The sequence below is a fragment of the Aedes albopictus genome, chromosome 3 (assembly GCF_035046485.1).
Source record: "Aedes albopictus strain Foshan chromosome 3, AalbF5, whole genome shotgun sequence".
In the NCBI taxonomy this organism is placed as follows: domain Eukaryota; kingdom Metazoa; phylum Arthropoda; class Insecta; order Diptera; family Culicidae; genus Aedes; species Aedes albopictus.
The window spans coordinates 413,060,202-413,087,818 of NC_085138.1; the positions used below are offsets into that span (position 1 = coordinate 413,060,202).

The window sequence follows — 27,617 nt, forward strand, 5'->3', positions numbered from 1 at the left end:
GTTTAAGCATACACGTATAAAAGACAAATATGAATTTATCAAATCAATGAATATTATTCGGCATGAACAAAAAAAAAATTGGCCGTCGGATTCGAACCGATAAGCGCTGCGTGAGAACCCTACGCTCTACCACAGTACTACAGTTGTGATTGAGTGCACAGCAGGTAAAATCTGACTTGAATCGATTCTCTGTCGGCAGCTAGTTTTGCACATTTGTGCAGTAGTGAAGTTAGCTTGACTTTGTCAAGTGTCTTCGGCAGCGCAGCGGTAAGTCGGTAGGCTATCACGCAGGAGGATCCCGATCAAATCTACATAGCGACATGTGTGAAAATATAATTATCAGAAGCAATTTCCAGGCATGAATCATAAACCCGCCAGCAGAGCTGTGATTCTGAAAAACACATTTTTGTTTTTGCATGAATTTTGTCAAAGTTCTGCCAGAAGCTGCTTAGAAGGCTATTCAGCGTGCTTATGAGAACTTTCAAGTTCCAAAATTACTTAAAAATTAAGCTGCTAAGAAGGCTAACGAGCAACCTCGAACAAGCTGCTTAGCTTATAAAGTACCCTTTTATCTGATCTTTTGGTTACTTGGGAATCTCTATTAGCATGGGACAACTATGCTGAACACGGCGGTATATTTGCTCGTCTAATGAACTCTTAAATGATTTGGATTAACGAGATTTTGGCGCTTGACTCGGCAGAGCGAGAGTTCTCATAAAAATCTCGCGCATGAGAAATCGTGCGCGAGTTTGCTTACGCAGGAGCGGTTCATGCGTAAGCTTTGAGTGTGAGTATATCAACACTGCCTGAGATTTCCTGAAGCACCTCTGAATTCCAGTGGAATCCTTAGAGATCCCCTGAAACGTCTCTGCAACTCCCCATCTAGTGCCTCTAAAACCCATGGGAACCCCCTGAGACCCCGGGTAACTCGGTAAAGTGCCTTCAAGACTCCCTGAAACGTCCATGAAAATCCTGGAGACCCCCTTAAGATATTATGGGACCCCCTGAATCTCCCTGAAGCACCTTTGAAATCCTCACGAACCCTCTGGGATCCCTTGAAACACCCGTGCATTTCTCCTGAGACCCTCTGAAACCCCCTTAAACACCCCAGAGACGCCCTTAGCGCCTCTGAAACCTCCTGGTAACCCACTGAAACCCTCTGAAACGTCCCAGAGACCTTCTCAAGCGTCCATGAGATCCATGGGAACCCTGTGACCTTCGGGAACCTCCCTGACACCTCTGAAGTGCCCCTGGAGCCCCCCCCCTCCCCTGACACATCTTCCCGAAACTCCCTGGAGCACCTCTGAAATCCCCTAGAACCCTCTGGGATTCCCTTCAACGCCCCTGAAACTCCCTTGAGATCGTCTGAAACGCCTCTGAAACGCTATTGAGACCTCCCGGTACCTCCTGAAATAAAGAATGCTTGCAATCACCTGGCAACCGTTTGACTCAGTCCAGAAGACTAGTCATACTAAACGATCGGATTTTTCAATTACTGAAATTGTCCTCTGAATCACCGGGTAAACAAAATCTGTTCCAATTGAGTATACTCAAGATCACACACTTCTTCCAATGGCATCACTGCCTACATACTTACAAGATCGTTCTCGCAAATCACCCTTCACTATTCGATGGGCGCAAATCGCTTCCCAATCGAAATAAACAGGCAGCTTGGCTGAAGCTCAGAGAACGACGCGCGGGTTACTGCTATCGAATTCTACACACAGCATCGGCATCAGCAAGATCAGCATGTGCGCGCAAATCTATCGGGAATCGGGGTATAAGCATCACCACCGCGGCACCACCAGTTCGTTGTTCTCTAATATGCGCGTTCTGTTGTAGAGCTTGAGCTTGAGCTCGAGATGGTCGCGAGCTCATTGGTCGTCGAACAGCTGAGCGAAGTGGAGAGACAAACTTAACGTCCGATCTCGCTGGACTGTTGTTGTAATCGCTACGGGGGTGCGCGCGCGTTTCGAGTAAACATATGTAATTTCGTCTTCCCAGTGGAGGTTATTCGCGCGGTCGTCGTTACATTACACATTGGATTCGGAATCATGAAGTTGGTTTCATCGAAACGACCGCGACGACGACGCTGGCTGGTGGTGAATCGTGTGTAACGAGTAACCACCGCGTAGAGGTTACCTTCGCTAGCGTATAACCCGGTTCCCGATAAGATAAGATAAAATGCGACGCCGTTATCAGCGACAGCAGCAGCGGTGGAGTACCCGAACCGATTCCAAGGTACCTATAATGCAACCGATACGATCGGGGCTCTCATTTCGACGGTGGAACGCGATAGCGAAGATTGAAGAATCAACGACGGCGTGCCGCGGCCAATCGACATCGGAAGTGTCAGGCCCAGCAGAGAAAAAAAAAACAGCGCATGGGTGCGCACAGGATTTAGAGTAACAAGTGCGCAAAAGTGAGTCATCATCCCGGTTCCAGTGATCTGTGATTTCAAAACTTGTGTAGGAAAATTAGTTTAATTACCCGCAAGACAACAAGGAGAAGGCAGTGACAGCAGCACTTAATTAAGTGAATTCCAAGACGATTGTGTGATGAATGATTGAGAAGAATTTAGTAAATCTACGATGAAGATTCTAGTGAAGTGTTCAATAGTGGCGATCTGCCTGGGGTTGATCTTGGCTACCACCACAGTACGCGCAGCCGATGATGACGACGCCAGCAAAAACAGCACAAGCGACAAAAAGGATGTAAGTTTCAAGGGTGCTTAGGGTGGTCCAAGTTACGAAAACACATCTGTGTTGAAATACATATGGATACAACAAAACGAGTTACTTGTGAAACATATAATGTGCGGAACATGCGAATTTACAGCACATTACATGATATGCCTTGTAAATTTCAATTTGTTCTTCTTACGCATTTGTAAGGTTCCAACTACGCCTGCGAGTCATATGCATCTACGTAATTGAGGTTTAATGATTCGGAGGATCATTGTGACCAATAAAACATTTCTTGAAATCTCAGATTAGTCCATTTTGTACCCTACTCTAAATAATTGGCGCTTAATACGCAAAAATGTCCTACATCCCGACATTCGAAACCAAACCCTGAAATCCACTCGAGTCAAGTCTAGCATTATGAACCCCGCACAAATCGCAGACCACACTTGAATCGACGGTTCTCGATAATGATTGGCCTGATAAGATATGATGTGTACGTACAAGTACCTAGAGGTACAACAGGTCCGATGTGCGACTCAGCGAATCGCTGTTTGTTCATCGAGTTTTACGATTTTGATATCATCGTCCAAGAATGGAATGGAATGATTAGTTTGAAAATCCTTTTCCTAGAAAAAAAAAATGCTGCACCCTCTTTGCTCATGCTTTGGTATCAGGTGTGGAACAAAATTGTTCATTTGCGGGTTTTGCAATACGAGGAGTATGTGTATCTTGACTTCTTTTTTCTTTGCTATCGGAGTGTTGTTTTTGTTGGACAATTAATTTCGTTGATAACGGCTGTTCAACGGTAATGCTTCTTACCTAAAAATGTGCACCTAGTACACATGTACATGGATGAGCTCACCGGCTGTAGCTTTTTCTTTCATACACCTACAACAAGTGTACTGTAGGAATATCTACTCCAGATCAATTAACGAATATTTTACTGCACGTTTTATTACTCAATAAAAAGTATTGTCGATGCTTGAAAGTTCAGGTTGTTATGAATGCATTCTACTGTTTCTCTTACGGTATGTATCAGAGATCAAATCCCAACCAAAAATGCAAACGAACTCAAAACCCAAATTATTACTTTTCCTACAAAGTAAAACATGATCGTGGACTCCAAAATAGACCATATTTAGATTATCACCGGTTTCAAACGTAATGTAGTATTTCCTGTACAAGTTCTAAAAGTATACTTTTTAAATTTCATGAATATTGCAGCACTAGAACGGAAGTAACAGTTCATTGCAGCGCGCACCCTCCATAAGGACGACTAGGAAATGCGCGAAACTTTAAACGTGGTTATCTCGCTTTTATGTTTGTAAAAAGTTCTGTTAGGATATCTTAAAAACTAGCTGACCGATTTGGATGTTTTTTTAATTAACACATATAGATAAACTTTTTGCGTTTTTCTACACCGTGCTTTTTGAATGGGCACTGGGTATCTGGGTACCCTGTCGGCCACATAAGGGTTGTTGTGAAGGTTTTCACTAAAAGAAAGATGAGGTGAAACTGGCAACACTGTTAGAATACTTCTGCTTATAGACATTGAAACCTTTCAGTAGGACAGTGGAAGTGAGTGAGCAATGTGTTGGAAAGCAGTTCCTTAGGAGTTGAGTGAAATACTAGAATGTAAGTTTTGTAAATAATATTATATAATATCTTTAAAATAAATGAAATATTATTTCAGCTTTGAAGCTGATCACGATGGAATCTGCTTTCAATAAGTATTGAATAATCCGAAGGAAAGTCTTCCCAACAAGGGTTAATTGTTCATATTTCAAATCTCGAGGGACTGAACGGTTCACTTCACTCCTTCGGCACAGACAAACAGACGTCTCACTCTATCCACTTCCCATAGTTTCTCTTTTTAACGGACAACAGGGTGCGTGCGGTAATTTTGCACTAACCTTCAAACAGGAATATTTCATCAAAGGGTTGCAATAAAAATATAAATCCCACATCATCAATTTCTAGTGAACTGTGAAAAATATAAAACCATTAATAATCAAAAACGTGGTGGTATGAGAAAATATTTTCAGATCCTATGTTTTACACTAGCGCGCCCAATAACATTTCGGGTTCTACTATTTGTTGTGTAAATAAGACGAAATCAGTAAAATGTAATGTGTAAAAGCCCGATAATGATACACGAGACGTAATGATACAGATATGCTTCAAAAATTATAATTTAAATAATTTTGACGTGGTTATTTTAACACATTATCGAATAGCATCAATAAAAATTGGTTGTTTTTTCGATACACTAAGTCTAGGGTACAACTTTTTTTTAGCAAGCATCGGATCACTTATCGGTCTTCAACATGTTGAATGATGTTCCGCATAGAATTCCCTATAATAATACTAAAAACAAGGGTTATTGAACGCTTCCAGTGCCATCTAGTGGCAGAAAACTAAAACTATGCCATTCCTGCACATATTTGTACCAGTTTTACCATATAAACTTCAGACTAGTCGAGCGATACCTAAGACCTTATCAATTCAGCTTAAATTTGTGCTGTAGCTTATGAGAGTCTAAAACAGAAAATTGAGGTGGTCAGACTTATGCCGTTTTTCTTTTTTAACCTGGGTTGGAACTGGATTGGCGGAAAATGTGTAAACAAACAACGTCAAACAAACTTTAGTACAAGCGAAACCGAAATCGGGTTGGGGTTGAAACTGTGATCTGATCCAGTTCCAACCCAGGTTGGAACTGGATAATAAAGAAAAACGGCATTAGGATATTTTAGTTTTAAATTTTATCTTAAATGTTTGAGCAGCCCTAGTAGAATACCATTGCTCAAATTAGAATTTCCGACTTCTTCCAGTTATTTCTCCGCTATCTTCCATTCCAGCAATGTAGTTTTTTGTAGGTAACAAGCCTATGGAATCCCCCAACTACACTGAAAAAATCAGCTTCATAGCGTTCTTGACAGCTGAGAAAATGCAGATAGTATGCAGCTGCTCCATATATTTTCGACTTCTAGAAACCTCTTTTTCAAATTTATGGGATATTTTTTGAACGGCACACATAACGATAATACCATTGGAGCTCCTCGTGCAAAAAAAGCTTTACCTAAAATAATACAATTGTTGACCAAAATATAGAGAACAACACTAAAACGGACTTGCAGCGGTTCTCAGGATCGTTCAAAAAAGGTTTTGACCACTTTTTTCTTCCTAAATCATTGAAATAATCACAATTGTTCGCGAAAAAATCATTTAGTATAGATCTTGTCGAATTATTTTTAAAACGTGTTTTATGATTACGATATGATTTAGTGCAAAAATATCGCACGCACCCTGTATTTAAATATTTTGTAGTTCGCAAATCTCTTGCTCATGGCGCTCGCATCGTTTTTGCTCCTGTTTGACGTTTGCTCACTACCGTCATCTACTCAGTGGGTTTGTCACACACCGTGTAAATAGCATTGGGGATCGCACTTTGTTCCAAGTGATACGTCTGTTTGTCTGTGCCTTCGGCCTTCGCCACCTTCACTATCGCTGATTACGTAGACGTATACCGAGATTCGAGTACACTAGCGTAGCTGTTTCCACGAGAAACAGTGACACGTTCACTTACCCTAGCCTTTTAAACAAGAAGTTTCTTGAACTGCACAAATAGAATTCCGGTATGCATATTTTCTCCGCAGTGCTTACAAGTAGCACGCAGCCCAGGATAAGTAACGTAAGTACTTTCACCGCAAATGTTAATGTAAGACTTGACCGGTTGCTAGAGAAGAATCTTTATTAGGTGAATTCCTGTTGATAATCCAGCAAACTCGTAGTCATCTGTCGATACTAGCACTTGGATTGACAGAACTTGTGCGATGTCAACTGCTTGTCTGTTACATCCATGGGGAGATCATGACCTTTCACATGAATGCAGCCGTCTTCCATTGACCAATCCAAATTCCTGTGCCGTAGTGGTTTGTGTTCAGATTTCCCGTGTTGATCTATCTGGAAGAACTTTGTAAACATCTTTTGTTCTCACGTATATGGATAGGCTTGCAGTAGGTTTCGTGAGACATTTTTTGGACAACTCAATTTGGATAGGTAGTTTGTATTTTCTCTTGGTACACTCGTATTCGTGACGGTTGTCACGCTGCTTTGTGATCCCCTGAGCAGTGATGAGATCAGTTTGTACGAAGGCACAGTTGTAGATGTGAATGATCTGTATTCTGCATGCCTCCTGTTTAGAGAGACCTAGATCACTCGCGACACACTTGTGAATGTCTTTAAAAGAAGATTATCTTAGAATGACTTTCATTTCGTCGGTTGTTTGCACGTTGTCGGAGTTGTCGGTGTTGGTGACTTTATCGGCCTTGTCGCTTTGGTCTGCTTGGCCGGCATGGTTGGTTTCTCTGGTTTGGGTTGGTTTGCCTTCGTTTTTGGCGATTTCTTCCCCTTTCTTGGGAGAGGACTTGCTGTGCAGGGGCGAGGATCCGTTTCCTTGAGCAAGGTCAATTCTTGGAGGGTTGATGAAATTCGCGGAAAAGGACTTTACTTCCTCCCTCGCTTGTTTGCTCGGTATCCTTTTTTATCATCCTTTCGCACTTCCTGCAGAGCATGGGTCGTGGGATAAGCGATATCGTTTCGATTCGATTCGAAAAGTTCCCAATTTTACGTGACGTACTTAATGAATGCTCCCTAAGATAAAGTTCCAGATGCACTTTAAACTGCCACACGCTGCTGGAGATGACCGAAGGTGTGAAGGGATAGCAGGGATGGGATGACCTCTGTCTATCGAGAGCCTTGCGAACCCCCGATACTCTCGAAAATTGCAACGATCACAACCCGAGCAGAAGGGAATAACAACAGCATAAGAAAATGTGTTATTTTGGAAAAATAACTGAGTAATGAAATAAGTTATTTTCATGTTATTAACATAACTAATTATGTTATAAACTTAGCTGTCATAAGCGGCAAAATAACATAAATCATAACAAAAAAATGTTCCTGGAAGACCAATTTAATAACATGTTTTGTTAGTTCGATAACAACATAATAACAATGAATTTGGGAAATATTTCAATAACAAATGCTGTTATTTGAAAGTTATTGATAACAATCCGAAAGCAAAATAAGTTATGATTAGTTTAATGTCACATACACACTCAGTTTTGATTACCGAATGCGGTAAAATTTTACTGGGTTTTTGAACAGCAGAGTTAAGTCAGTAATGGATTGTTAGTACCGAAAAGTCGGTAGAACAAAATTTTCCAGCTGTCAAACAAAAACTGATTTAGTCAGTAAAAGCTGATATAGCTGTTACTGAGTTTTTCGGTTTTCCACTATTTTGTTTATTCGACCTTGTTGAATTTTTCAGTTCTGAAAAATCATTTATTCCGTCCCGGTAGATCCCACTTTTGATACACTCTAAAACCTCCCACATTCTTTATAAACTTCCAATTCATGTGCCCCTGCCGACATATTTTGGAATGATTGAAAATTATAACGATTATTCAGTTCCAGTTGAATCAGATCGGTCTCCTTGCGCTGGAGTATCCGGTCGTACATTCCCACTTCCCAAGCAGTGACGAAATGTAACCAATCTCCTATAACTATTGCATCCAAGACGAATTGTGCGGCGCCAGAGGCTATTCCAACCTCGATTCCAGCTCTGAAGATGTATAAATACTCACTAAACAAGCGGCAAGGGCACAGAAGTTTGCATTGAAAATGATTTTTTCCTTCAGCAGAGAACTTAAGTCCACGTTGATATCTCTTATTCCAATTTATGGATTTTGACAGCAATCCTGGCGCGGTTCAATGTTTACATTCCACGTTACCGGAAACTCAGTAAAATTGAGCCGATGCTGAAAAGTCGGTACACGTTATTTACTGACGTTTAACTGAACTCAGTAAATATTTAACTTTACGAAACTTTCGGTACAAATAATTACCGTGTTCGGTAAAAAGTAAAAAAACATTGCTGAACCTCAGTGATGTTATACAAAAAAGCTGAATACTCAGTATCTTTTGTATTTTACGGTTCAAAAACCGCAAAATAAATTACCGAACAGAGAAACCGAAATTGAGTGTGTAGTAAAAGTTCGGACAGCGGCACGCGTGTAAATCAAAGGGATACCGCTGTCCGATCACTTTTGCACATTTTTCAACGCCTTGTCACGCCCAGGCCTGTCAATGAAAACATTTTGTACTTTGTACACGTAAAATTCTGCATATTAGTAGTTCCGTGTCAAAAATTCAGCTCAATCCATCAAAGCAAACCATAGTTACAGCATCTCAAACATGGCCATTTTGTATGAAAATCGGCGTTCGTCCGATCAATTATGCACTACAGTGTACGTAACTAAATACTAAAAAAGGAACATAAAACAGGTCATAATTATCGAAGTGTTTACAAAATAATAAACTGAAGTGCTCGTTCAGTCCTAATTAGAGGAACTAATTAAATCATACACACGGCATGCTGTAAACAATGGGTTGTAAACAAAATCTTGAATGATGTAGTTTCAATTTCAAAACTTGTTATTGTTGTGCTATTGTTTATTAAATATTTGTACACTCTCAATAGTATAATATTAAAATTTGTTCCATAACAAAACATATGATTAAAATATTATTTTATGGGTGTATATCAATAGCTTGATCATAACAAAATAAGATTGTCAAACAAAACATGTTATGGAAAACTTATGCCTTGATAAGTTAATAATAACAAAACAAGATATAAAACAGATTATGTGATTTGATAGTTATTAGTTTGATATTCCCCTCTGCTCGGGTAAATGAACTGGTTTCTGGGCAAATGTTCGTGGGGTGGCCAGACTTTGTCATGAGATAACAATCATCGTGTTGTCTTCCGAAGGTTTCCAGTGAATTTACCTTACCCTGCTACAACAAACCATCAGGTAGATCATTCCCTTCCGGTATGACTCTGCAGCCATAGGTAATCCTTGCGCTGATGGTGGGTACTTAATCATCATAATCTAATTGGGAATTGGACCTTTGTACTTTGAATGAATTCAAGAAATAAGGACTGTTCATCTTATAAAGAGGACACCTTATTTGTGTGATATCTTTTTTATTTTTCAATAAAATCATTATCGTTTTTTTGCATAAATTTCTATAGCTATTCTACAGTGTAGGAAAAATATAACATTATACAAATTGTCCTTAGTTATGGAACTGAAGCGGTTTTCGTTAAAACTCAATAAAACCCCATTTCTCAAAATTCTACACAACTTTCCACATACATAACTTTAAAATTTTCATGAACTTTTCAATGTGTTGGGATCTAATACTATTCTTCTAAAGGTAGAGTGTAATAGTTGGTCAGTAATAATTCACCAAGCATTATACAGCTTGATATAGTGAGTTGCCTTGTTATCAATGAAATTGATAAAAAATACTTATTTAAGTCCAGTGATGCAACAACACTACGGAATCAGTTCAAAATTTGTCCAGTATAGAAGAGAATCGCATTCTCAATGATACCGAAGAAAAATATGCTTTAAAGTACATTATTCATCATAAATTTAATACTTAATGATGGCTATAATGAAAAATTGCATACTTTTTGCTCCATAACTGCAAGTTTTTGATTCTAGAGAAGCTTATTATTATTTATTTTCAGCAAGGTCTGACCCTATGTAATTATATACCTTATTTGAAAATAACTACATGTTAATTTTTATTTTCGACATCATTGTTACGTTGTATTTGCAATAGAGTACATCGTTATTTAGAAGAACCTTCATAGAACGAAGCGGTTTTATCTCCGGTAACTGCCATGAAGCACAGTAACCAAGCCAACAATGCTATCAAGAAGCGGTTTTCTGCATTTGAATTTGCATTATTAGTACTTTCGACTAGATCCATTGAAATCATTCAAAATTTAATATTTTTATACATTTTTGTTTAACAAATAAATTTTATTCTGAAAATCGAGTCCAATTTGTAACTTTAATATCTCAACAACCATTTTTCCGATTAGGTTTATATTTTGCCAGAATATGTATCACTCAAACTGCTGCAGCATGGCAAACACTTTTTTGCAATTAAAAACGATACACCGATGTTTTACAGAAATTTTGTGTTTATCTTTAGTTTTTGGGAATTGAAAAATTGATCTCTCGAAACACTTTGCCACATTTCTATGAAGTTCAATAATTTTAAACCAATTTATTTATGGTTATTATCTGCTAATATAATGTACTGAACAACTAACCAAGGCTGCTCAAATTTGAACTACGCGTTTTCTTTTTATAGCCTTGCAAAGTTGTCCTCTTTATAAAATGAACAGTCCTTACAGCGTAACGGGACACCATCGTAAACAAAATGACAAATTTTAACCGAATGACAAGAAATTTGCTACTTTCTAGAAGTAGTTTTCAACGTTTCAGATATTATTCGAAAAATATAAGTAATTATCTTCATTTTGGTGCAAAAAGAATCAAAATCGACTGCAAGAGCCCGGAAATATCGTTCAATAAAGTTCGAAAATCACGGTGTAAAAGTGCGTGGAATGTGTCATAAGTAAGTTCAAAAAGAACTCCTGGACGCCAAGTAACTCATCAGGATTACCAGAAAGAATGTCTGGAAGGTTTCCAGAAGGATGTAGAGCATTTCTTAATTACTGGAGAATTTTTAGAAGGAAATCTTGTAAGATTCTCAGAAAGAAATTCTGGTGGAAATCTAGAAGAAAATCTTGGAAGATTACCAGGAGGCACTCCTGCAGGGTTGTCAGAAGAAGTTCTTAGAGGAATTCCAGTAAAAGAAATCAGGGATAAATTCCAATGAAGATTCTGGGGGAATCCAGTAGAAGCCCATGAATATTTCCCAGATGGAATCCCAGAAGAAATTCTTGTAGGAATCCCAAAAACAGTTTCGGAAGAAATTCCTGGACAAATCCCAGAAGAAACTTTTTCTAGAATCTCAGAAGGAACTGCTGATGGAATCCCAAAAAAAAACAAAAAACTTTTGGATGTATTTATCCCAGAAAGTTTTTCTGAAGGAGTTATTAGAGATTTCATACAATAATTTCATAAAATTACCTTAAAGAATCTTAAGAAAAACATTTACAGGAATCAAAAAACGGAATTCCTGGAAGTATTGACGATGAAATTCCTGTAGAAACTAACTACTGGAGGAATTTAAGAACAAACATGGTTGAATTGTGGAAAGATTTTTTGAGAAATCTGAAAAGAAACTAAATTATCTAAAAAACAAAAGGTTCTCAATATATTCCAAAAGACAACCAGTGGAATCTTGCAAGATTACCTGATGGGATCCCAACATTCGCGAAGTAATATTGGCAGATATTTACTCATTGGAGAAATTCCTTGAGATCACGTAAAAGGAATCCCAACAGCAACACCTTGATAACCCGGGACCCGTGGCACATGTTTGCTTCATAAGCAGATGGTCATGGGTTCGATCCCAGCCCAGCACTTTCGTCAGTTGCTTTTTGCCCCTGAGAGCAGCTGACACTTGGACATCGGTCAATTTTTCGGATTTTAGCACGAAATGAACCGGAATTTTACCGCATTGTTTGCTATTAAAAATGGTCCGGATCGGTCTAGGCGTTCCGGAGCTATGGCCATTTAAGTGACCAGCACCGGTAGAACTTTCTTCGGAAGGAAAGCTAAGCGCGGGTCTCGAGATGAACTAGCCTAAGGCTACGTTAATACAGATGAAAAAAGAATTGACCGTATATAAAACTGAATCAAACTCCATCATGCGACACATGAAACTGCGGCGATTTTTGTAACCTTTAGCATGTTTGACAAATTTTGTGCGGAAATCAACACTAAAAATCAGAAATTCCACGATGTCGGCCCAAAATTCAAGATGGCGACCTAATATTCAAGATGTCGGCTATTTAATAGAGTTTTACGCTCTAAAACCATGCAATATGGTTATATTTGGTATTAAGAAGATGACCGGAGTCCAAAAATGGCGACTAGAATATCCAAGTTGATCTTATTATATTTCTCAAAATTGTGTAGATATTTCTATTTCCTTTACGCAAAAAAAAGTTGGAGGGTTATTGTAATCAATCGAAGTTTGAATTGAACAATAACATTTCCAGTATTTCACATAATTTTTTGAAGATCTATATCATGAAAAGTTATTTTTTAGAATAAGAACTTATTCTGAGTTTATGATTTCTTAAAAATAAAGCTTTCATCCAATCCATATTTCCAAAATTTTGCAAATAGGATGAAAAAAACAGCTGAGTTGAAAAGTACCGTAAAACGGGGTATCTTTGATAATGCGGGTATTTTTGATAGTGCGGCAGGCATTGTATAATTTATCTTATAACTATGATTCCTTCAACCAGTTAAGAAAAAGGTAAACGTAAATCAATTCTATACATATGAAAGTTCATCTTAGACGAATTTTCATTAAACTCTAGTTAATATACAACTTTTTGGACAAAAATACGACTTCGTTAAAACTATTTTTCAATGAATGGACTCTTATTCTCTATAGATTCATCATAGTAGATTCCAAATCTGGCCTTGAATCTCTTAACGAAGTGTGTTTTTATGAAATGGAAGCAATTTTGTAAATTGGGATCTTAATCTCCATACATTGATTAACGCCTAAAAGTATGCAATGTCCTTGTAATTTCATGTGAATGTTGTTCAAAATTTGTTAATAAAACATTAAAAAACTACTAAAAAGAAAACTAACCATGCATGGCATGTAATCATATGTTGATGTACCGTTAAGCATTTATTATTACAAAGATAATGATTTTTGATAGCTAAATTTATTGTGTTTTGCACTCAATACTCCACAACCTCATTTTTATATGTAGAATTTAGTAAAAAATCAATGTTTTGATATAAAAATTCTATCTAATATATTCCACAAGCCTTCTCTCATCATGTTCATACTCTTAAGATTTCAATCTGTGATTATTTTTTTAGATTTGATGTGTTTTAGAGCATTAGGCAAGTTACCCCAAAATGAAAATCTGATTTTCGGTTATATGAAAAACTAAAAGTTATCCAAAATATTTCAGATTATCGAAATTTTTAATTGCAATTGATAACTGATACCCCAGGACTTGTTTTAAAAATATAAAACTCGGAGAAATACTGTTACATGTAAAAATATTGAGAAAATTCGCTGAAAAACTATCAAAGTTACCCCATTTTACGGTACTGTTATCACTGTTTTGAGGTATGTCATTTAGTGTAAGTGATTTATAAATAACATAGCGGTAGAAGTGAAAATAAAATAACTTGCAGTTTTTGCATATTTTCAAGAGAGAGTATAAGCTTTCAATATTAACTTAACTTAACTTAACTAAATGAAATACCGTCGTTGGGGGTGAGAATGGGTCAAAAATGCATACTTCCACATTCATTGTTGAATAACATTTGAATAACAAAAGTCCTTTTATCACTGAAATGTGATCTTTGATAATACATGTACAAATGTTGAAACATTTGGAGTTCGTCAATTTTCCTTAAAACTACAATTGTATGAAAATTGACCCAATCTCACCCCTTCGAGGGGTGAGAATGGGTCAAGGGAATCGAATTTGTTCCGCATTAGCAACAAAGCAAGTTAATAAAGTTCTGGTCAAGGTTGATACTACTTACCAATGATATATTATATGATGGAAATGAGTTTGAGATTCTGTAAAATATCAATCCTCCTAAAAGTGTGATGTTTCATCGAGCCTTAATGATGACATTTTAAAAAGGCCTTATTTTCAAGCTTTCTTCGATGATTTCTCAGAAAATACCAAATTGCTTCAGAAGTCTAATTTTCCGATAGGTAAATGCTGCTGGCAACTACGAGGATGACACCATAAAATTTTGATTCAATATTCGCAATATTTGATGAGATATTTCAGATAATGTTTTGACCCAATTTCGCCCCTCTGCCCCATTGTCACTCCCAACAACGGTAGGTCGATTTTTCGCCACCTGGCGACATTATTATACCTAGGTATTGTATACGACAAGATATTTATTTTTAAATCAGAAAGCAAATCGAAATATTAACATCCTTCAGGCATTGCCGGGCGAGAACATCTTAGCTGCTCAATGTTAATAGGTAGTGAGTCACGTAAAGAAATTAATACGACTGTTGATAAGAAGGGCATGTGGGTTTATTGAGACACAGCATGTGTGGTAACGTGAATCAACGGACGCACCTACTCAACAGCATGAACAATGATTCATCATTGCGTGTCAATAATATCTGAATTTATGTTACTAATGCCCAGTTCCTGAAAGTATTCTCTGGAAATCGACCATCGTTTTACGTGTGGATACAAAGTTTGGAAAACTGTTTAGATTGTTAAGTAGAACAAAAGAAGGGACATTCAAAATCGGGTCAATTGAATTTTTCGTCTTATCATGCCTCTTTTTCCACCTCATTTGCAGAACTCCACCGACAGCAATGGCGGAGATCAGTCTTCCAAGGAACCAAGCCCACTATGCACCACGTGCACCTGCAAAGCCGAGGCGCGCACCTTCGACTGCTCCTCGATGAAACTCTACAAACTGTTCAACATGAGCGACTGGGCAACGCTGAACGAAAGCGGAGTCGCTACCGAAACCATGATCCTCAGCCGGAATGGCATTCCGGAGGTTCCTCAACTGCCCAAGTTAGACGTCAAAGTGTTGGATCTAAGCTACAACAACATCAGCGTCATCGCCAAGAAGGCCTTCTACTACCTGAAGGACCTGGAGGTACTGGATCTTTCGCATAACATGCTAACCCGGAAGACTCTGATTCCGGAGATCTTCGAGGGAAGCTACAATCCGGACGAGTACTTGCCGATGGAGAAGCTGCGTGTGCTCCGACTGGGCAACAACGAACTGCACGCCCTGGATCCGGATCTGTTCGAGCATTTGCCCGCCCTGGAGGAGTTGAGCCTGAAGGAGAATGTGTTCAAAATTATCGACCAGGGATCGGCGGTCGCCATCGGGAGCATTGTAACTCTGAGGGTGTTGGATTTGAGCTACATGGAGCTGGAGGAGCTTCCGAAGCCGATATTCCACTCTCCGCAGGGGTTGAACTACTTGAATTTGACGGGCAACCTGCTGACGGAAATTCCCGAAGCGCTGGACTACACTATTAATTTGAAGTGGCTCAGCTTGGACGAGAATCCGATCGAGAGCATCCAGGGAGAGAAGTATGTAGACAGAAATCTGTAACTTAAATTATTCATGAGTCTCCCTTTTAGGGTGTTCCCGGCGATCAAGACCTTGGAGTACCTCAGCATGTCCTACATCACTCCACTGAAGGTGATTGGACGCGGAGCGTTCAGCAAACTGGAAGGTCTGAAAGAAATCCATCTCTGTAACAATCCGGAGCTGACGCATCTGCACGGGGAAGCTTTCAGCAGGGCCAGTCCGGACGACCCGGTCCGGATGGAGTGGCCTCGGGTGAAGCAGCTCTACCTGCATAACAACAATCTGAGTATGTTGGACTCGCAGCTGCTGGCCCGGTGGGACGACATGGAGGTGATCGACGTTCGGGTCAATCCGTGGTTGTGCGACTGCGACAACCAGTGGATGGTGGAGACTCTGCTGCCGATCATCGAGAAGACGACCCCGAAGATCTTGAACAATATTGTGTAAGTAGGAAAATTAGAGAGCTTTGTATATCTTTCGGTGGGAAGCATAACGTGGCGAAATGAAATGAAACTGGAATACTGCTTATGATCGCATAGCTATCCCATATGAATAGGAAACCCAGCAAATATGGGACTGATATGCGATCATAGGCAGAATACAGATCTTAAGTTGTGGAGCGGACCTGGTGTGATGGTTAAAGCACGTAACTATCACGCCGTGGACCTGGGATCGAATCCCACTCCCGACAAACTCATAATTGTGAGTTCTTCCTACGGAAGAAAGTAAAACGTGGGCCTCGAGATGAACTAGCCTAGGGCTAAAAATCTCGTTAATACAGATAAAAAAAAAATCTTAAGGTTCTATCTGCTCGAGGAGCCTCATGGAGGGTGTTTGTAAGTCATTAGGGATGAGTTTTAGGGGTAGAAGCAAAGGGAGTTCGGAGGTCCTAAGAGTGAGGCAGACAGGAGTTTAGGGAGATTCAAATGTGAAGAAAGCAAAAATGGTTCTTAGAAAACTTAAAGAAGGGGGATTAAAGGGAGTCTCTTGTGGAGGGAACGACCGAGAGCAAATGGAGGATTTGAGGGTTTGAAGAGAAAGCAGTTTTAGATAAAAGGGGAGCAAAAGGATTATGAGGGGTGGAAAACAGGTTGCAAAAGGAGTTTCATGGGGATTCCAAGAGTGCACTCAACCGCTCGAGTGGTTTGAATAAGATGGATAAATGAGGTTTCAAGGGGAATTTAAAGAGATATTTTACAGCAGTTTTACTGTATATTTAGGATTTCTTCGGCAATTCCTGAAGGACGTCCTGGAGTTCTTTCAGGGATGTCTCTGGCAATTTATTAAGAAATTTCTACATCACTATTTCCCTCAAGCAACTATTTCCGAAACCTCTCCGCAAGTTTCTTAGGGTATTTTTCCGGTATTACCTCTAGGAATATCTCTAGTATTGTACGATAGTTCCTGAATCATTTTTTTTCTGAGAATCCCTCCAAGAATTTTTGTAGGAGTTTGGTGCCGGTCCAAATTTTCCTCAAATTTCTTTAGAAATTCCTCTGAAAATTTCTTCAAGAATTCCTTGAGCAATTCATTATAATTCTCTCGGCATTTGATTTAAAAACTATTTCGGTAAATAATTTAGGAAACCTTCCTGCGATTTTTTCAGAATTTTATCATGCAATTTATTTAGGAATTCTTGGCCACTTTTTCAAAGATTTCTCCGGCGATTTTATGAGAGATTCCTTCGATATTTTTTTAAGAGTTCCTCTTGATATTTGTTTAAAAAATCAGTCCTTTTTTCTGAGTAATCATTTGAGAAACTCGCCCGTTTGGAAATTTCATCGGCAGTTTTTTTTTTTTGAAATTCCTAGGAAATCCTTTGACAATTCCTTTTTTAACTCCTATCCTCCTTTTGCAGGAACTTCTCATTCAATTTATTTCAAAATTCATCCGACAATATGTTAAGAAAAACTCCGGGCAATTTCTTCAAAATTTCCTCGGGAAATTCTTTTTAGGATGTCTCCGCCAAATAGTTCATTACCTACGGCCATTTTTAGAACTTTTTGGAATTGTTTTTATAAATTACTTCGGCAGTTTCATTAGAATTTAATTTCTAAATATTTTTTCAGAAAATTGCCTTTTCTACAAATCCCTCCAGAAATTTGATCTAATATTTTATTTTGAAACTTTTTCGACAATTTCATTGGGATTCCCTTTGAGTTGTTCGCCATTTCTTGAAGTTGTTTTTCCAGACATCCTTTGATGAAACTATCCGGAATTTCTTTCATGTACTATTTCCCTTGACACGTTTATAGGGATTCCTTCGGTAATTCCTTTAGGGATTCTTCCGGTTATTTTTAGGGATTATTTTGGAAATTCCTTCAAAAATTTCTCTGGAAACTCCTTGGGTTTTTCGGATATTCCTCCGATATTACTTAAAGAGTTATTCCGAAAAAATCGAGTTTAATTCCGAAAATTCAACTTATTTTGGGAATTACTTGCTTGAGGAACAGCTGAGGAAATTTCTTTGGAAATTGCAAATAAAGAATTGCCAGATATATTTATGAGGAAGTTGTCCGAAGGAAATTCCAAAAAAAATCCGATTCCTGAAAGTACTGCAGGGAGTTTTGGTAAATTGGAAAAGAAAACTAGTGAGCCAGAGAAGATCGTAAACTCCTAAATGAAGCTGGGCATCCAGGAGAAGCCGATGATTGCATCAGAGAGTTGAAGACTTTGGGACATTCGGAACGAAGATGGGAGTTTCGGTTTCTTACGAAAATAAATTTGAATTCTAGTAACAAGCAGACGAATCCAAAAGTGGCTTACTCTATCTTTTTAAAAGACTTTCAATATCTCAAAATATGCCTTGGAAGACTGCTTCAAGTGTTACTTAAAAAATCCATTCATAAGTTTCCTCCGAGATTCCCAATAAATTCAATTCCTGTATAAATTCAAATACAAACTTCATAACTTCTTCTCTTAAATTGCTGAAGGTTTTCTCAAAAATTCTTGTGGGTATTCTTTCGGCAAATCTTTCGGTAGATCTTTTAGTAATTTTAGTAAGAGTTTTCTCTGAAAAATACAATACGATTTTAGCAGAACATTATTTATGAATGCTTCTAGAAAGAAGAGGGATTTCTCACGTTTTTCTGTGTGCGCTTCCAATGTTTCTTGAGAAGGTCCCTCAGTAATTTCTTGTAAAAGTTTCTCCGTATTCTCAGCATTTTTTCGAATTACATAGGAAATCACCGGAGAATTCAGGACCAAATATTCAACAAGAATTTCTTGCATATATTCCCTCAAAAATCCACTATAGATCCTCCAAGCATTTCTTTTGAGAATACTTTGAAAAATTTTCAAGAAATATCACCGAAATTTTCTCCCAGATTTCCTTGGAGGTTTTTTTAGAAAATCTTTCAGGAGTTCCACAGCCTCCATCTGTGATACCACCATTTTATTTCCATAGTTTCTTTCAAGAAACCAGACAGGATTACATGCTTCTATGTTTTTTTTAAGAAAAGATTTGTCTAGAAATTTATACTGGAGGAGTATTTTCCACAGAAACTCTTCCAAGCATTCCTTCAGATGTTCGGCTTCTCCAAAATATTTTCCAACAATTCCTCCCGAAATTAGAATTCTGGGGTATGCTTTGGGAAGTTCTTCTAAATCTTCCAAGGATTCCTCCTTGGTTATCTTCAAGGAAAACTTTGATAATTATTTCAATATTTCTTTCTGGAAGATTTCCAAGTTTTTTTTGGATTTCTTCCAAGGATGTTTGCTTAAAATCTCCTAAGAATGCTGTTGAAATATTCTTTAAAGAATTCTTGTTAGGATTTCTCCAGGAATTTCTTAAAATTCTCGCAGACATTATTCTAAGTATTCCTCTTGCGGTAATTCCAATAATTCCCCATAGAATTCATCCAAGGATTCATCTAGAAATTATTCAGTTTTACAGGAATGCTTCCAGAGATTTCCTGGATTATTATTACTAGAACTCCCCCAGGAGTTCTTCTTAAGATATAAATTATTGCTATTAAATCCTAATCAGTTGGTTTTTCAAGGAATTAGTTTATTTTCTCCAGGAATTAGTCTTTTGACTCTTCTTTGGATTTCTCCTAGAACTTCTGCAGGAGATCTTCTGAAGATTTCTCCAGGCATTATTTCAAGGATTCCCTAATAATTCTTCCAGGAATTCCTGCTAGGGTACATGCTGAAAATTCTCCAAGAGTTCTTCGAGCTATTCTCCCAAGAATCGGCCCAGGTATTCTTTCCAAAATCCTTACAGGAATACTTTCAAGAACTGTTACATCAATTTTTCCAAGAAATCATCGGGAAATTCTCCCTGGAATTATTCCAGAAATATTGCCGCGACTTTCTCCAGGAATCATTCTTAGAATTCTCCAAGAAAATCATTCAAGAGCTCTTTCAGAAATTTATCATGAGATTCTTCCAGACATCTTATCTAATGAGGACATACGGATTTCTTTAGGGATTATTGCAATAATTCATCCAGGTTATCCTTCATATATGCCATGATTTTTTTCTCAGAATCCCACCACACCAGGAATATTTCCTATCAAAAATTAGGGGTTTCTTCAGGAATAGTTTCAACAATTTCAGAAATTCTTTCAAGATTTTTTCTCAAGAATTTCTTTAGAATTTTTCCACAAATTCTTCCTAGAAATCCTCAGGAAATACTATTTACGATATTCCAAAAAAATCTGTTCCAAAAATTCTTCCGTTAATGCTCAAAAGGGCTTTTCTGGGATTTTTCCAGGATTCTCTGAGAAAATCTTTCGAGAATATCAGCAAGATTTTTTTTTCCAAGGAATCCCCTATGTATTCTTTTAAATATTTGTTAGGAAATTTCTCCAGAAGTTCGTCCAGTAATTTCTGCAGATTTTCTTCTAATGATGTTTTCAGGAATTCTTTCAATGAGTTGTCCAGAAATTCTTCCGAGGACTCCTCCGAAAATTTCCCCGAATTCATCCTGTGATTCCTCCAAGAATTTTTCAATAATATCTTCAGAAGATATTTCAAGGTTTCCTCCGGTAATTCTTAAAATAGTGCTTTCGGAATTATTTTCCAAAATTCCTAAAGAAATCTTCCAAGGATTTTTCTAGGAGTTCTCCAAGGATTACTCTAGAGATTCTTGCAATAATTAATCTACACTTACTTCCAATTCTAGAAGATCTTACAAAAATTCCTCCAAGAATTCTCATAAGCAAACATTTTTTTTCAGAAACTTTTCTAATTGTTTATCCAACTATTCAATAAAATGTCGAATAATTCTTTCAAAAATTTGCCCAAGATCTCTTCGAAATGATTCCCCAAAAAAATCCATGAGCTCTTTCTAAAATTCCTTGCTTCTTTTCCAAAAATTCTTCCATGAATTTTTCCACGAATTTGTTGGTGAAATTCTTCTAATTGCTTCTCTAGAAATTCTTTCGATCAAATGTCTCAAAGCTAAGCGAAGGTACAGAGAAGTGATAGTATTTTTTTTAAGCTTTGTCCAGAAATTTAACAGGCCAATGCTTCAAAATCTAATATAATACTTGTTGGAGTGAATCATAGGAAGAATTTCTTTGGGAATCCGCAAATAGATTGCTAGATTGCGTTCCCAAAAAAAATCCTTAGAAGGATCCGTCGAAATTTTTTTATGCAATTTCTGTATATAATTTCTGTTTTATATAACTCATTTCGATATCATAATGGTCATGTTTTTCGAAACTGGTTCATTATGCAACTGAAATGAGTTGCATAATGAAAAGTAGTTGTTTAATGAAAAAATCATTGCATAAAATTTTGTATGGAACTTGTTGCAAACTTGATTTTTTCAGCACTCCTCGTATCTATCCAACTCGGCAAGCCTCGTTGGATAAATGTTCGACTAGTGCTGAAAAAAATCTTGAAAGAGTTCCTAACGAAGTTTCGAAGAAACTACTAGAAGGATTTTGGAAAGAACACATTGCTGGAAGAGTTTCTGGGCAACTCCTGAGAAAACACCTGGGAAAATTTCTGAGGAAAAAGCCGAAGGAACATCGTGAAGAAATTCTGGATAAACTTCTGGAAACTTTTTCGGTAGAAAACCTGGAAGAATTCCCAGAGGAACCTCTGAAAGATATTCTAGAACAATTTCTGTACAAATTTCCGGAACAACGCTCCGATAATTTACCAAAAGAATTGCTGAAAAATTTATTAGAACTACTTCTGGAAGAACTGAACCAGGAACTACTGGAAGAATTCCCTATAAAATTTGTGAAATAATTCCCGGTTGAAAAAAAATCTAGACGAAAAAAAAGTTTTGGAAAAAATCTCTGATGAACTTCTGATAGAATTCCTGAAAAAACTTGTTCAAAGGTAATTTCGAGAAGTTTTTGGAAGATTTTCTAGAAAAACACTTCAAAGAATGCCCAGCAGAACTCCTAAAACAATACCAAGCAAAACTTTTTTTTTTAATTTTCGAGGAACTTCTGAAAAAACTCCTGGAAAAACTCTTGGTAGCAGAATCTGTAGAGGATTTTTGTTTTAATTTTTCGGAAGTACAATTAGATCAATTTTCAGAGGAACTTTTAGAAAAATCTGAGAAAAACATCTGGAACAAATCGTGATGGATCATCTTGAAGAGTTCCCGGAGAGAATTATAAAATAAATCACGTGGAAAAAAATCTAGAAGGAGCAGAGAAACCTCCAGAAAGTATCTCCGACCGATTCCTGGGAGGAATTCCACAAATCTTTCGAATTATTCGAGGAACTTCTGCAAAAAGTCCCGCAGAAATTCTTTTAGAAGAGTTCCTGATAGAACCTCCAAAAAAATCTCGGAAAAACTTTTGAAATAATAAAACTTTTGACCGAATTTTCGAGGGAACGCCCGGAAGAATTTCCCGAACTCCGAGGAAACTTGAAGCGTTTCCCGAGACTCTTCTGGAAGAACTCAAAGAGGAACTTTTGAAAGACCTCACTAAAAAACTACTGGATGAACTCTAGAAAAATTACCAGAGGAGCTTTTTTTTCTAAAACTTCCTGGAAGAAATCGTGAAGAAGCTTCTTGAATTTCCGGAAAGAGTTCTAAAACAAGTTACCTAGGTACGTGAAAAAAAAAACGAAAAAAAACTTTAAAACGCATTCCCGGAGAAACTTTTAGAAAGTACTCTTGGGGGAATTCCCACATCGGCGATCTAAATAATTTCCATAGAAATTCCTGGTAAAATTCCTACAACTCATTCTGGAAGAATTTCCGTACAAAATTTTGAAAAAAATCCCGATGAATCTTTAAGAAAAAAGAAAAAAAAAACAACTTTTTGAAAAATTTCCGGAAAATTTTCTGGTGGTATACCTGGCTCATCTCCTAGAAGAATTCTCGGTGCAATTGTCGAAATAATTCTGAAAAGAGAATGCTTAAGTAACGTTTAGAAAAAAAAAGCAAAGGAACTTCTGGAAGAATTTTCGAAAAAAAAATCCAAACGAATTTACGGAGGAATTTCTGAAATATCTTGCAGAATTTCTGAAAACATTTTTAGAATTCCTAAAGAAACATCTGGATCTGGATTCATTCTTGGATGAATGAATTCTTTCAGGAACATCTGGATTCACTACCAGATGAACTTCTGCAATTCAGAGTTCGAAATCTTCTGAAATCTCTATAATCCCCTTGAAGCTCTGTGAAATCCTCCTCAACCTCCTTCCCGTGACTTTGAAAAAAAGCCTAGAAAGCGTTCCCAACAAAAGTTCAGGAACATCTGCACGAATTTCCGAAGTAAGTACTTGTAGAATTTGTAGAAGATCCTCTAAAAGAATTCTCAGAACCACACCTTGTAGAATTTCTCGAATACCTTCTGGATAAACTCTCCGAGAAGTCCGAGAAGAAAAATATCGGTAGAATATTTGAAAGAATTCTTAAAGAATATTTGGAAGAAATCTCAGAGGTATTTCCTTAAAAATTCCCTTGTATTTTAGGAAGAATTTTATTTGGAATTTCTGAAAGAATGCCCGGAGGAAGGGTATGCAAATATTTTCGGGAATACTTCTGAAAAAATGTAAAAGGAACTTCTGGAAGATATACTGAAGGAAGAATTCGAGAGGGAAATTGTTGAGGAATTTTTGGATAAACTGTGTAGAACTGGAAGAGCTTCCGGAAGAATTTACAGAGTAGCTTTAAGGAAGAATTACTGGAAGAAGTTCTGGAGAAATTTCGCATGTAATCGACGTATAATTTTATTGGAGAATTTTTAGAATTCCTGGAAGAACTTCCGGAAGAACAATTGAATAAAGTTTCATACTAATCATTGGGAAAAAAAAGGGGGCTTCTGGAAGAATTTTCCGAAGATTCTGAGAAAAATCCCGAAGGAACTTTTGAAAGAATATCCGGACGAACTTCAAAAAGAATTCTCCTAAGAATTTTTAGAAATATTCCTTTAGATATTTCTGTAAGAATTCTGTAATGTATTGGAAAAATTTGAGGAAAGAAATTTTACTAATGGAAGATATCTTGAAGTTTTGGAAAAATATCTCAAAAAAAAAAAATCCCGGGAACCTACGACAGAATTTCTGGGCGAACTTCTGAGAGCATTTTCAAAACAACTTTCAAAATTTCAGGGAACAACATTTGGATTCATTGTCAGATGAACTTCTGGAATTCATAGTTCGAAATCTTCTGAAACTTATTGTAATACCTTTGCAACTCTGTGAAACCCTCCTAAAACGCATCTGAAATCACATATACAACCCGCTGAAACCCGTGCGAAGTCGTCATGTAAATCCCCTGTCCTCCAAGAAACCTCGCTGAAATCCCATTAACTTCTGCGTAGTTTCCTAAGACCCTTTTACACCCCTCGCATAGCGTCCCATTGAACTCTCCTTGTGACTCTACACTTTTCTGAAACTCTCCTTCTACGCTGAATTCAACCCACTTAAATCCTGCTTTCCCCTTTACCTCTATTGCAACTCCCGCTTCACCTCCACCTGAAACCTCGCTTACAATCCTAGTTGCACCCATTATACTCTTATTACTGTCTAAGGTGCAAACTCTCCTGAAAACCCCCTGAAGCTCCCCTAATAAACCCCTTAATGGCTCACAGAAATCTTCTTGAAGCTTCCCTGAAAATCCCCTAAACTACTCTTAACTCAATTGAAGCCTTCTCTGCCTCTCCTCTTGAAATTGTACCTCCTGTCTCTTTCACTGTTAAAAGACCTCTTCCCACACATCAAAAGCTCTCCTGAAACTGCACCCCCACTCCCACAGAATATTCCTGCACATTTTTGAAACACAACTCCCATATCCTGCTCTCTTGAAACATCTTTATCCACGTGAGTGACACTATAAATGCCCTGATCATTCCCGGAAACACCTCTTGCCCTCATTTCTTCCTTCTCAATTCTCTGGAACCCTTCTAAAAGCCCAAGAACCTCCCATGGTTCTCTTTTGAGATATCCTGGAAAACCTGTCTAACTCTTATGCATTCGGAAACTACTGAACCGATCGGCGTGAAATTTTGTATGCAGGGGGGGGGGGGCGTGGAGCCATGGAAAGTTCTTAGCATAGTGTGAAAACCCTCCCCCCCTCTGGAAAGAAGGGCTCCCATATGGATTACTGCACGAATTTATATTGGCCTGCTTACTCTCACACGAAATTTGAAGTTTGAGAGGTGTCGGCACCACTCAAACGTCAAATTTTCTGTGAGAGTGAGCAGGCCAGCATAAATTCGTGCAGAAGTTCATATACGACTTTGCGGGGCACTTAACTATAGAGCTGTGTGTCAAAAATCACAGTAGGCAGGCAGTACGATGTTTGCTGGGACAGCTAGTGTCATATAAGATTGCATTGGTAATGTAGTACTTACTTTTGAAAACGACGCGCGCGCTGGAAGGTTGGTGGTTCCACTGCATGACCGTCTTCCACAATGACATAACATTATTATTCCTGTTCCTGTACAGTGTCCTTGAATAAATCTTAGAAACACTTGTTCATCCACGCTGCCATCTTCATTGTTATGTCAGTCAGCAAATATCCTTCTCGGTCATTGCACATGGCGAGAACTGGCGCAACCTTTTGCCGCTCACTGTTGACAGTTGAATAAAACCTCCGCATATCGTTCCGATCCATGCTTTCCTGCTGCAGTGGATTCGTATTGTTCTGCGTCTGATGTTTTGTTCTACTCTCTGTTGAGGCAGGTGCCGGTCACTAGCATTCAAATCGGCGGAATTATTCCAGTTCGTCACTCGTTGGCACTCCTCGTCGAACCAGTTATCCTAGCCCTAGGCATCGCTGACCCGACTTTGTGTGTAAAAACCGCCACTAATCTTCGCATCTTTTTCATACTTTTCCAGCTGCGCCGCCCCCGGCCAAATGAAGGGCCTCTCGATGGTGGACCTGGAGCACAAGCACAGCCAGATGCGCTGCCTGGACAAGTATGGCAACCGGCCGCAGAACGACGGTGCCCTCCTGATAGGCCTGCTGATCGGCATCCTGGCCGGCATTCCCCTAACCGCGGCGGTCATCATGATCTACCGGCGGGGCTGCTTCGGACTGATTCGCCGTGGGCCGGCCGATTTTTCGCGGGCCTTCTACACCCGTGCCACCAACGATGACAACTTCTAGGACGGAGGAAGTGGTGGAGTGGATCAACTATAATGTGCCAAATATGTAGTAAGCGCCCCCGCCGCGCCGTCGCGACGGGGGCGGCCATTTTCTAAGTCAGGGTTTGTGATGACATTTTAGTAGGCTATGACTTCATCAGCCGTAGCGCAGTGGTAGGTAGTTGTGATTAGTGTTAAGACGTGTGTGTAATGCAGCCAGTTGAACCTTAAATAAAGAAATCGATTACAGGGAGTATTTCTCTGAAAGTGACGTAGCGGGTGTTTCATTATTAATTCTTATTATTTTATTAGTTTTGACAAGACAATTTGTCATTCTCTGTTTTTTACTTAGATTTTCTTTTTATGGAAAACTTTTTGTAGTGTATAAATAGCGTTTTTCGTTTCTATTGTTACAGTTTTTGTTTGCCTTCGCACTGTCTCCTTTCCTACTATACAGCGGCTATGGGGTATATAATATATGTATATAATGTATATATTAATCATAATTCGTAATAATAGAGCGTAATCGGTGAAGTTCCCTTCCCTTGCCTGCGTTCCTAACGTGCGCTCGGACGCCCCCAAAATCCATTCCTTGGCCTAAACAAAACCGAAACAGCGGGGAATTCGGGCCCAACGCGCCCCCAAACGCACGCATCATTAGGTATTGGTGATAGTAATAATCATTCTGTTACAAAACAAACAAAAAAAAATCGCTTTCACTAGATATATTTTCCTTCGCTATCCTACACATATGTAGGGGTGTCCCAGGACAACCCTACTCTTGCCACGGAGCTTTCATTTCCTTCCGCTTCGATTTTCCTAGCCTACTACCATTTTTTTTGTTCTGTTTTTGTTTTTTTTTCCTTTTCGCTACAACTGTCATCGCCATGGGCATGGGGGCGAAATTTTGGTTAGTAACGGTAGCCCCGCCCACTTTCGCCTTTGTTAATGGTTGTTTGTTTGTTTGTTTGTGTTTTGTGTGTTCCTTTCCTCCTTATTTACAAACTATTCGCACACTTCTACTTCTTTGTGCATTCGTTTGTTTGTTTTTTTTTGTTTTTGCGTGTTTTCAATTCGTATTTTTGTGATTTTTTGTGATAAACACTCTTATTCACTCATTTGTTTTTATGCTCTGTCGCCTAAAATTGAACCGAAAAAAAACTGTCTTATAACATGCTCTTACTCTCTGTCTTGTTGTAGTTCTCTCTCTTTCCCTTTCTCTCTTACTTTTCCCTTCCATCTTCTATCTCTCTATTTAACTAGTTTTCTTTTGTTT

At 38.3% G+C, this 27,617-nt stretch overlaps 1 protein-coding gene across 1 annotated transcript; it reads left to right on the plus strand.

Moving 5' to 3' along the window:
• The first annotated feature begins 1,894 nt into the window (after positions 1 to 1,894).
• LOC109622232 (leucine-rich repeat neuronal protein 3) lies at positions 1,895 to 27,305 on the plus strand. The gene is made up of 4 exons (XM_020076475.3): positions 1,895 to 2,714; positions 15,071 to 15,825; positions 15,877 to 16,269; positions 26,093 to 27,305. Exons 1-4 carry the CDS (start codon positions 2,592 to 2,594, stop codon positions 26,361 to 26,363), a joined length of 1,542 nt encoding a protein of 513 aa, XP_019932034.3. The 5' UTR covers positions 1,895 to 2,591; the 3' UTR covers positions 26,364 to 27,305.
• The last annotated feature ends 312 nt before the right edge of the window (positions 27,306 to 27,617 follow it).

Excerpts from the sequence above, each read along its gene's own strand:
- LOC109622232 (XM_020076475.3), top strand. The coding sequence starts at position 2,592 with ATGAAGATTCTAGTGAAGTGTTCAATAGTGGCGATCTGCCTGGGGTTG. Across the intron at positions 15,826-15,876 it reads GAGAGCATCCAGGGAGAGAA|GGTGTTCCCGGCGATCAAGA; the intron begins GTATGTAGACAG and ends TCTCCCTTTTAG. Across the intron at positions 16,270-26,092 it reads AAGATCTTGAACAATATTGT|CTGCGCCGCCCCCGGCCAAA; the intron begins GTAAGTAGGAAA and ends ATACTTTTCCAG.